This window comes from Rhinoderma darwinii, chromosome 7 (genome assembly GCF_050947455.1).
Source record: "Rhinoderma darwinii isolate aRhiDar2 chromosome 7, aRhiDar2.hap1, whole genome shotgun sequence".
Taxonomy (NCBI): domain Eukaryota; kingdom Metazoa; phylum Chordata; class Amphibia; order Anura; family Rhinodermatidae; genus Rhinoderma; species Rhinoderma darwinii.
Window position 1 is genome coordinate 144,305,143 of NC_134693.1, and position 11,910 is coordinate 144,317,052.

The 11,910-nt window shown below is 45.7% G+C and overlaps 1 protein-coding gene across 5 annotated transcripts in view; it reads right to left on the reverse strand.

Moving 5' to 3' along the window:
* Positions 1-11,910, reverse strand: part of SEMA3F (semaphorin 3F) — a 29,950-nt gene that overhangs the window by 17,167 nt on the left and 873 nt on the right. For all 5 annotated transcript variants that reach the window (XM_075831977.1, XM_075831976.1, XM_075831974.1 and 2 more), the window contains exon 2: positions 101-261. In XM_075831977.1, coding sequence (XP_075688092.1) covers positions 101-261 — 161 coding nt within the window. The remainder of the gene's footprint in view (positions 1-100; positions 262-11,910) is intronic.

Consider the following 11,910-nt stretch of genomic DNA (forward strand, 5'->3'; position numbering starts at 1 on the left):
GGTTGCCCTTGGTGGGATTTATACCCAGGCCCCCAGTGCTGTAAGGTGACATTGCTGAGCAGGTGACTTGTAGGGGACATAATGTTTGGTGCAGTCTTACTATGAGAGGCTCCCGATTGATATCCTGCAGATCCAGGGACAGGATATAGTCCTTGCTGCCCACGTACATCCGGTCGTGATCCTCATCTTTCAGCAGAATCCGATAATCCGTCGAGTTCAGCAGGAAGTTCAGGAAATGCGCGGTGTTCGAAGCCTTCAGCTCTGCAAAGAGGTACATAAAGGAGTCAGAAACACAGCGAGCACTGGCTCCCCAGCTTTAGGAGGACTACAAGTCTCAGCATGCTGTATAATCCCACAACAGCTGGAGAGCAACAAATTGCTTCATCCTGCGCTACTCAAACAGTGGGGTCCGGCCAAAGAAGAAAAGCAACTACACAAAGAATCTTCCTGATATTTCAGTGCGGACGTCTAATACAAAGACTCATTAACGTTACAGCGATCCGTAAATCAGGATTAGGTGTAATTGTGAGAGACAGCACAGGGTTAAATGAGATTGCGTGGGAGGGATTAACCGGGGACTGCAAGAAGAGCCGCCTGCAGGTGCACGAGAGGCTTATGGGTTAATTAAAAGTTTAAAGCCCTAACGAGTGACCCCGGAGGCCAGGACATGTCTAATTAAATCAGTTAACTGGGCTCAAGAGCATTTCAGTAATAAGCCATGGAGCGCGGCCCGACACCTCAAACATGGCTTCTCGGAAACCTCTAGGACATTACAGGAACAGATGGAGCAGGGCAGTATTTTACTCTGAAGGCTTAAAGACCTAAAAGCCCCAGTCACGTCTGACCACCAAATTACAGGTCACATCTAGAAGAAGCTCTAACAACAGTCACTGGGGGGAATTTATGAAGGGGCTTCAAAATCCAATCTAAATCTAGAGAGCGCTGAAGCTAGAGGTGTCTAATTTGGCACATCTGACTGTCCGTGCGCCAGAAAATCAAATCTACACCAGCTAAGAGCATTCGTTGGACTGAAGACTCCGCCCTTTAACTAAACCCCGCCCATTTTAAAATCACTTTAGGAGAACGAAAATCTAAGTTTTTGCACTAATTTCGACTTTTGCACCTTTGACGCCAGAAAACGGTTGTAAAATATTTTTTTCCCCCCATTGTATACATACAAGACATTACTGATCCGGAGTTACATCCTGTATTATACTCCAGAGCTGCACTCACTATTCTGCTGGTGGAGTCACTGTGTACATACATTACATTACTTATCCTGTACTGATCCTGAGTTACATCCTGTATTATACTCCAGAGCTGCACTCACTATTCTGCTGGTGGAGTCACTGTGTACATACATTACTTATCCTGTACTGATCCTGAGTTACATCCTGTATTATACTCCAGAGCTGCACTCACTATTCTGCTGGTGGAGTCACTGTGTACATACATTACATTACTTATCCTGTACTGATCCGGAGTTACATCCTGTATTATACTCCAGAGCTGCACTCACTATTCTGCTGGTGGAGTCACTGTGTACATACATTACTTATCCTGTACTGATCCTGAGTTATATCCTGTATTATACTCCAGAGCTGCACTCACTATTCTGCTGGTGGAGTCACTGTGTACATACATTACATTACTTATCCTGTACTGATCCTGAGTTACATCCTGTATTATACTCCAGAGCAGCACTCACTATTCTGCTGGTGGAGTCACTGTGTACATACATTACTTATCCTGTACTGATCCTGAGTTACATCCTGTATTATACTCCAGAGCTGCACTCACTATTCTGCTGGTGGAGTCACTGTGTACATACATGACATGGATGAGGTGAGCCTGTAACACGGGACCAGTACAAGTCCTTACCTTTTTGTGGGCTAGATCTATCCGTTTGATCCAGGAACCTAGAGTAGATGCAGGAAGACTTAATAGAACCGGACACTGAGGGTTTATGAGTGTCTGACGCCGTGGTTTGTAAATGGCGGATCTATAGACTGCTTGGGCATGCTGGATTTTGTAGTGTCAGGACAGCTGGGGAGCCACCAGTTGCAGGCAAGCCCAAAAGACCACGTACATTATAGAAGCTGTTCCCACACATGACAGACCCCGGCTCATCCCTCTACAGCACAAGAACCGTTTACTAATGAGAATTTTATATCCAGTCTATAGTAGAGGATTGTGGAGCTTCTCACCTCTAGGACCGAGTGTACAGAACCCCACTGGTAGCTGTAACCTCAGCCCTCTCTGGGGGACGTGAGACATCCCAAACATCTTCATTAGACGTGTGAAGGGGCCGAGAGCTCACGACAGCTGCGCCGGATGATGTCATACAGACATGGCGGGCAATGATACCCTCAAATCCAGGTCTTACAGTATAATTAATTTACGGTCTAACATTTCATTACAGGTGGCTCTGCTCAGACCCGAGTCTCTAACATGGATTTAAATGTACAGTAAATCAGGATATGAAGTCTCCAAACCACTGATAGAAACAACACTGCTCATGAGAACGGTCACTCAGCTTTCCACAGACCCTGAATAACCTCAGCCTTGTTATGTAGTTACATTTGCCTCTCTCCCTCTGCTCTGGTGACAGTTTTTACAGCATTCGATTAAAAACCAGGAAGCTCGGTACCTCCCGGACTGCTGATAATCAAGGATTTCTCTTCTGGGCATTGCTCGACAACGCCTTTGGTCGGAGTCTGGATTTGGCCATAATTTGGCTTTACCTTGTTAATTAGGGCCTAGTATTTTTCTTGGGTCTATAAAGACTTCAGGCCTGGATTACTCAGGTGCTTGTAATACGGTTTCTGGCATGTGCTAAACTCTTTCCAGATTCTAGTTCAAGACTTCGTTCTTGTCTATGTGTTTGTTTGTACTGCGAGACCTGTTGGTTCTCTGAGAGATCGTTTTTGTATAGTAGTTTGATGTGTATCCTGCGATAAAACTACATTAGTTTGTTTGCCTTTGCTGTGCGTTTGGTCTGCTGTAAAGCTTTTGTCTTACCCTGCTGTGGGATAGTATTCATAGGGTAAGTGAGTGCTGTAAATGCTTGTCCACTCTATTCGTCTGTTAACCGCTTGCATGCTATTCATCTGCCATCCACTCAATTTATGAACCGTCTCCATCTTCTTAAACCTTCAGTATTCAGTTCCACTCATCCACTGGCGAGTTACTTGTGCTTTTTGTTCTCGGTCAGTGTTGATGCGTTCTTCACTCACGTGGTAGCGATTCTCTGGTGTTATGGTCTTGAGCACCACCGGCTGCGTAACACAGACGGGGAATTGCTGGGGTGCACAGATAGATATGTGGGAAGACGCAATGAATGAACAGGACAGACATATAATAAAGGGATTATCATCATTAACACTGCGGTGTCTGGTGCTGATCCATGGGGGAGAGTTCTAATTCACTTCTGCTTTTTGTGGAATAAATGGTGGCGTCATCGAGGTCTACAGGAAAGTAATGTAGCATTTATAGCATCTGTAGTGCACAAACCGACCGAGAGAACAAATTCTGGGCTCCTAGGTACGGAAAACCTAATCTGTCCCCACCCCATAGCACGCTTACTCCACCAATTCATAGATCTGACTGATATTTTGCAAGCATCACATTAGATTGGGCGCCGTTACATAAGATGGAGAGACTTAAAGGGCCTGACCAGTCTTCTGTAAGAGTATAAAACGTTCTGCAACGTTCTAATATAATGACGGTTTCCATTCACCAACAGAAAGCAGAGATATTCAGGAAATGAAATATTCTTGCTTACAGAGGCTGAAAAAAACGTACAGCCCTAATACAGCTCACAGCTGAGGTTTTGTTAGAATTGTACTGCGCGCAAAACATCAGAAGCACAAATAACGGGGTAACGTCCACCATTGCCCATTGATTTTACTTGAACTTCAGTCTTATTTTCCAGTATCTGGTGCTGGTTTTCATCAAGGATTTCACAATCTGGGGGCAGCAACTCCTGGATCCGAGGATCTGGGATTATTTTGCTGCTTGATGAAAAACAATAGTTGGTAAAGACGGAGCAGATGAGTAAATGTTTGTCCCGCTGAGAGGCTTTCATGTGTCCTTTGATGTGGACGGAGCGTTACAGCCCGGGAGGAGTAAACAGTAGCTGATGATTTACAGCAGATCACGTACGTAGCGATCATATCGAAAACATCACATGTCCCGACTTATCCAGCAGGACGCGCACAGACGAACGGACAGTCCAGGGGAGCTGCACAATTACTGAGGAATCTGGGGAGATACACGGGACGTTACACAAGAGGAGCCTCAGACTTTATGGAAGAAAATAAATAAATATGAAACGGGGGGAGAAATGTTTCCCTGCACAAATTTCATCATGATCTGCAGATTATCTAATGCAAACACTCAGCGGAGAGAGCGCTCTGGAGGCAACAACAACGTCCATCATCTCCCCACAGATCAAAAGTAATCAATGTCTGGTTGAAGCCGCCTTATGTAGATTGCTATTTAATAGCATCTGTCCACCGCTGATCACCAGGTTACAAGAATTATTCCCTATAAAAAGCAGTCACTGTGTACATACATTACTGATCCCGAGTTACATCCTGCATTATACTCCAGAGCTGCACTCACTATTCTGCTGGTGGAGTCACTGTGTACATACATTACTTATCCTGTACTGATCCTGAGTTATATCCTGTATTATACTCCGGAGCTGCACTCACTATTCTGCTGGTGGAGTCACTGTGTACATACATTACATTACTTATCCTGTACTGATCCTGAGTTATATCCTGTATTATACTCCAGAGCTGCACTCACTATTCTGCTGGTGGAGTCACTGTGTACATACATTACATTACTTATCCTGTACTGATCCTGAGTTATATCCTGTATTATACTCCAGAGCTGCGCTCACTATTCTGCTGGTGGAGTCACTGTGTACATACATTACATTACTGATCCTGAGTTATATCCTGTATTATACTCCAGAGCTGCACTCACTATTCTGCTGGTAGAGTCACTGTGTACATACATTACATTACTTATCCTGTACTGATCCTGAGTTATATCCTGTATTATACTCCAGAGCTGCGCTCACTATTCTGCTGGTGGAGTCACTGTGTACATACATTACATTACTTATCCTGTACTGATCCTGAGTTACATCCTATATTATACTCCAGAGCTGCACTCACTATTCTGCTGGGGGAGTCACTGTGTACATACATTACTTATCCTGTACTGATCCTGAGTTACATCCTGTATTATACTCCAGAGCTGCACTCACTATTCTGCTTGTGGAGTCACTGTGTACATACATTACATTACTTATTCTGTACTGATCCTGAGTTACATCCTATATTATACTCCAGAGCTGCACTCACTATTCTGCTGGGGGAGTCACTGTGTACATACATTACTTATCCTGTACTGATCCTGAGTTACATCCTGTATTATACTCCAGAGCTGCACTCACTATTCTGCTGGTGGGGTCACTGTGTACATACATTACATTACTTATCCTGTACTGATCCTGAGTTATATCCTGTATTATACTCCAGAGCTGCACTCACTATTCTGCTGGTGGAGTCACTGTGTACATACATTACATTACTTATCCTGTACTGATCCTGAGTTACATCCTGTATTATACTCCAGAGCTGCACTCACTATTCTGCTGGTGGGGTCACTGTGTACATACATTACATTACTTATCCTGTACTGATCCTGAGTTATATCCTGTATTATACTCCAGAGCTGCACTCACTATTCTGCTGGTGGAGTCACTGTGTACATACATTACTTATCCTGTACTGGTCCTGAGTTACATCCTGTATTATACTCCAGAGCTGCACTCACTAGTCTGCTGGTGGGGTCACTGTGCACATACATTACATTACTTATCCTGTACTGATCCTGAGTTATATCCTGTATTATACTCCAGAGCTGCACTCACTATTCTGCTGGTGGAGTCACTGTGTACATACATTACTTATCCTGTACTGATCCTGAGTTACATCCTGTATTATACTCCAGAGCTGCACTCACTATTCTGCTTGTGGAGTCACTGTGTACATACATTACATTACTTATTCTGTACTGATCCTGAGTTACATCCTATATTATACTCCAGAGCTGCACTCACTATTCTGCTTGTGGAGTCACTGTGTACATACATTACATTACTTATTCTGTACTGATCCTGAGTTACATCCTATATTATACTCCAGAGCTGCACTCACTATTCTGCTGGGGGAGTCACTGTGTACATACATTACTTATCCTGTACTGATCCTGAGTTACATCCTGTATTATACTCCAGAGCTGCACTCACTATTCTGCTGGTGGAGTCACTGTGTACATACATTACATTACTTATTCTGTACTGATCCTGAGTTACATCCTATATTATACTCCAGAGCTGCACTCACTATTCTGCTGGGGGAGTCACTGTGTACATACATTACTTATCCTGTACTGATCCTGAGTTACATCCTGTATTATACTCCAGAGCTGCACTCACTATTCTGCTGGTGGGGTCACTGTGTACATACATTACATTACTTATCCTGTACTGATCCTGAGTTATATCCTGTATTATACTCCAGAGCTGCACTCACTATTCTGCTGGTGGAGTCACTGTGTACATACATTACATTACTTATCCTGTACTGATCCTGAGTTACATCCTGTATTATACTGCAGAGCTGCACTCACTATTCTGCTGGTGGAGTCACTGTGTACATACATTACATTACTTATCCTGGACTGATCCTGAGTTACATCCTGTATTATACTCCAGAGCTGCACTCACTATTCTGCTGGTGGGGTCACTGTGTACATACATTACATTACTTATCCTGTACTGGTCCTGAGTTACATCCTGTATTATACTCCAGAGCTGCACTCACAATTTTGCAGGGTCTATACACCAGGCACTGTACAGTTACTTGCAGTTAGGAGAAAACGAGCAACCCCCTGTGTTATAGGAGCTCAGCTAAGCTGTTAGGGGGTGTCTGTCAATAAACTTGCTGATTGTTTACAGTAACAACTATCAGAATTGAATACATATTACAGCGCAGTTTGGTCGCTCTGTTCGGCACCGTATTGTTGCGCAATACTTGTAGGGGAAGAGAACCTCTAATGAAACGTGCTTGGGCGTACCACAAATGTTTTTTCCCACAGATTTAGGACAGTACGTGGGACCCTCAGTAAGAGACGTTCATTTTGCTTTTGTCTGGTCGATTATGAGCATCAGTAAAATGAGCCGTACCCCAGTCACAGCCTGTAGTAATGTCATAAGATAACGCAACGGGCTCTAGACCGGGCACAGCGCAGAACGCCCAGATCCGGGACAAAGACCACGTAACATTATAGTTCGGTACCACGTCTGCCGCAGTCACGTGACGTCCTAGTCTAACCCCCCCCTCCCGCGGTCTTGCCTCTCAGTTTCGCTTCCTTTATAGGATTTTGTTATTTCTTTGCTCATTTCACCCCCAGAGATAAAGAAACACATTTAGAATTTCTGGCATTTTGGGAGTAGAGAAAAGGCGATAAGGTCTCCAGAACATGAACTGGAGGTTATTAACCCCTGCATAGCTGATAGTGGCAGGGATCAGACAATGGGTTAATGGCATCAGAGCAGGTCAAATTCCAGGAGGAGACAGACCGTCTGAAAAGAGGGGGACGAGGCGATAATAGGGGGGAGACGTCTGTACACGGAGATACAAAGGACGGCAAATCTGCGGTGATACCGGACCAGGACACGGAGATACACGTCTGCTGGAGCAGAACAGAGGGCGGCGAGAGAGTCTCGGGGGGGCACGATCAACGTAGGGTACAAAAATGGCGCAAAACACAGGATCCACTTGTAGGAGTTTTTAAAACAAAAAAAAGATGCATTAAAAAAGGGACGTGGTTAAATCTCGTGGTTGTGGTAAGTTTTATGATGAACGAGCATTTACCGGCGTGACGTGTCCGACAAATTATGTAGTGCGCGCCATTGTGATAAATTTGTTTCAAAAGGGTTAAGAAAGGGCGCGGTTAGGAGTCAAACTGCGCCACGTTTATTACAGACGTGCTCCATTCTTTGGCGTGAAACATTGGATTACATGTACAGCAGATATGAGGTGGGGTAAGGAGGTGTCAGACACGGCTTGTGATTGGGTCCGGTATATTATGCCACGCGCGCCACTACTGATAATCGCCCCCCCACTATCCTCGCCCAGTGACCGTTCGCAGCTTCGTGTTTCTGCACATCAGCGATAGACACGTTGTTGAAATGAGACTGAGGAGGGCAGAAGACTGTCTTGTGCTGCCAGTCTGAGGGTCTGCACTGCTGTTTGAAGATCCCGCCGGCCCCCGCTGTAATTAGAGAGCTCAGACTAGGAGCCACTAATTAGGAACCGGAGAGGAGAGAAGATTCCGGGTCTGGGAGGGGGAGATGAGCAACTGGCGCGGGCCGTGTACCTGCTGCATATTAAACGCCGCCGCCAGCACCGGACCCCGCAGATCACGAGCGCTCAATGACACGAGCTTAGAAACAGCGTGCAGTAATAATGTGTGCCCCCCAATATCTGTACGTCTAACTTTGTTTTGTACAGAGTGATCCAGAACAACGACTCCCAGCGACAGTCCCCGGGCTGCTCCGTCATGGTTTGAGCGGTTAAGCGGACCATACGTGTGAATCCCCCCCCCAGGTGCGCACTTCTTCCGATGGTGGAGACGTAACCACTAAGGCTGGGTTCACATTGTGCGTTCGTTACTTTTCCTACATTCGTTTTAGTGGATAAACTCCCATGTCTCACAATAGCGGTTCATCAAACAAAGAAAATACATGAAAAAAACGCACAATGTGAACAAGGCCAAAGTAACGTCTGAGGGAAGGTTTGTGACAAGTGCGATAGAGTTCTGACTGGAGAGTCCGATTGGTTTCAGTGTCCGACAGAACGATTATTGTTAATGACATCGCGCCGTCTGGATCACAGATGAGATTTCACATCTATTTCATAGGTCCCTGCAGAAATAGTGAACACCGAGAGAACGTTATGTACTGGGGGCTACACATACACCTGCGAAGCACTGGGGTCCCACATACACCCTCCAAGTACTAGGGGCTCATATACATCCGCCAGGTACTAGGGGCCGCACATGGTGCGATTTTGATTTATTAGAATATTTACTGGCAGCTTCTGTCCAATTCTATAACGAGATTTTGCTCAATAAAACACGGCAGCCTCAGCGCTCTGGATATTTATACGATAAAACTGATTCCTTGGCCATTGTGACCCCTTTACGGCCGGACATGTGTAGAGAACATGCCTGGCACACGCAGCCCGGGCACATGCAGCCGGGGCACACACAGCCCTGGCACACACCTGGGCGCTTACCCTACTCCTGCCTAACCAAAGTCATCATTGTGCACTGGAGACCACACACACTCGGCGAGAGCGTTTCCTTAACCTCCCCTGGGGGTCACAGCAGCGCACACACAAGCCTCATTCATGGCAGCCGGGCCTGTTACAAATCACACGCACACATACTAACCGCAGACCAGGAGACGGGAAACGTCGCATCTCAGCCCCCGAATCACAGAGTCCTCACCGATAATGGTAGCACCGACCGCGCACAGGACGACAGCAGAACATCCGACAATCAAGATCTTTAGGAGACTGGAGCCGTGTTATTTACCAAGACATCTGTACCCACTGGCCCGTCACGCTACACGTATGTATTATGTATGTATGGCTGAGATTGTGCTCTTCTTGCCAGTGCCGCACTAACGGATCCAGGATCCAGAACTTTCATGGAAGATTTACGGCTTCATTTTCTGCCACAAATCTTGTCAAAATCGACGACATTTATATCATAGGGAAACGGAACACGACAGTTTTCAGATCCATTAATAATGACCGTGTTTCTGGCGTCCGCTAACAAATCCCGCAACACAGACCAGTGTATTGTGGGTCAATAAGGTCGGAATAGGCTGGACACGATAAAGACATATGGGGGGGGGGGGGGCTCGCTCCCGGGGAGGCTGTAGGAGCTCAGGCGGAAACGAACAATAAATGGGCCGATTCATAAAAAGATTTGATTTTTTTTAATAAGGAGCAGAAGGAAACAAGGCTTAAAAAAGTTACAGCCGCATCGCACTTACGTCAGCGCAGCCAAGAATAACACGGGACATCCCAGAAGTATTGTGCGCTGGCAGGTTACGTTACATGGGGGAGGGGGCAGGTGAAGGGGCCGCACTCTCTGCCGAGCTCTCAGTCCTGATCACACTCTGCCTGTGCAGCTACGGCCTCACCTATGAGCGGGTGAATGACGGGCGGTCCAGACAGGCACAGGATTCTACGACAAATGTGAATACACCGCAAGAAGGTAGAGATCAACAATCTAAGAGGAGAACGGCTGAGAGGATCTAGTGACCGGCTAAGGATTACAAATAAATCACACTAATATCAGCCCTGACCCCAGGAGCTCACACTCCAATCTCCCTATCTCACACATAGGCCGTCATACATACAATTATAAAGCACACAAGATCTACGTGCAGTGACATCTGACCCCGGAGGTGGCGGATGATGGTGATCCGGGGGCGCACCCTGTGTTAGGGTAGAGTCGCCCCTAAAATTCTGTGACTGAAAATCCGTTCCATTCATGTGAACGTGGTGGTTTGTGAAACAAAATCTGCTGCGTGAGAATCCGGCCTTAGGCCATGTTCACACGCGCAAGCAAAGACGGATGAAAATTACGGAGCTGATTTTCAGCCGTTTTTTAATCAGAAGACGTTTTGAGGCTACTTTTTACGCGGCGGTTATTTGTTATGCAACTTTTTTTTTTAAACAGTGGCGTAAAAAAAACGTCCAATCTAAACAAAACACAGTTTTCCATTGATTTCAATTGGAAGATTTTGTCAGAATACCAGTAGCGTTCTTCAAGGCGTTTACGATCCGAAATGCGCCTGAAAACCCTGCGTGTGAACGTTCCCCTCACACGTCTGCTGTAAAGACTATGTCCATGTTAAATAGTTTGGCGCGATGCTGAGCAGACATTACACTCACTTCACCTGGTGCTCGGGGCGCAGATTCCATATAATATTTAGGATGTATATCAATCCCGGTGACGCGGCTCCGGACGCTTCGATATTCCACACATTATAAACAATTCCTGGGAGGAGACCGAGAGGATGATGAGGATGATGAGGATTATCACTGCGGAGTAATGAATGAGCCGTTCTCCCTGTTTGGGTGGAATAACCTTGCACACATCCTGTGGGTGACATTAGTCCTATGGGGTCTGCGGCCGGCCTGGTTCACCCCCAAAAAAAGGTTCCATAGAAAATGTGGAGGCATCAGCGTGAGAAGGGTTAATGCATAACATGGAGCCAACGCTGGTAGATCGATTGCCTGGTGTCGAGAAGAACTTTAATCAAGTACTAAACGGGCGGTGTCCATAAATCATCATCATCATCATCATCATCATATAAATGAAAATTTCTGCAACTTTCTAATAGAATGTGATTTAATTCTTCACAATTTTCAAGCTCTGTTTGCGGTCAGTGAATGGAAACATTAACATCCCAAAAACCCGTCCGGACTGAATACTGATCACATCAGAACTTCTTATACAATAAAAAAAGCTTTATATACAGAATCCAAGCTTTAGATAATCGCAGGGAGAATTCTAAATCTCAATGACGAGCGATTCACATTACAGAACGGATGATCGCGTGCGAGAGCTGGACAGAAGAATGGCGCAGGGTCTGCTCCGGTATCCGGCCTTCTCTCACCACTGCTCAGCTGAGACTTGTATTTATTATAAAGCAGCAGAGCCGTCAGCGGATAATAAAACGTTCAGTGATCGCAGCCTCCTGCACCAGATACATTCTTTTATGTTCACGTGGAAAATAAC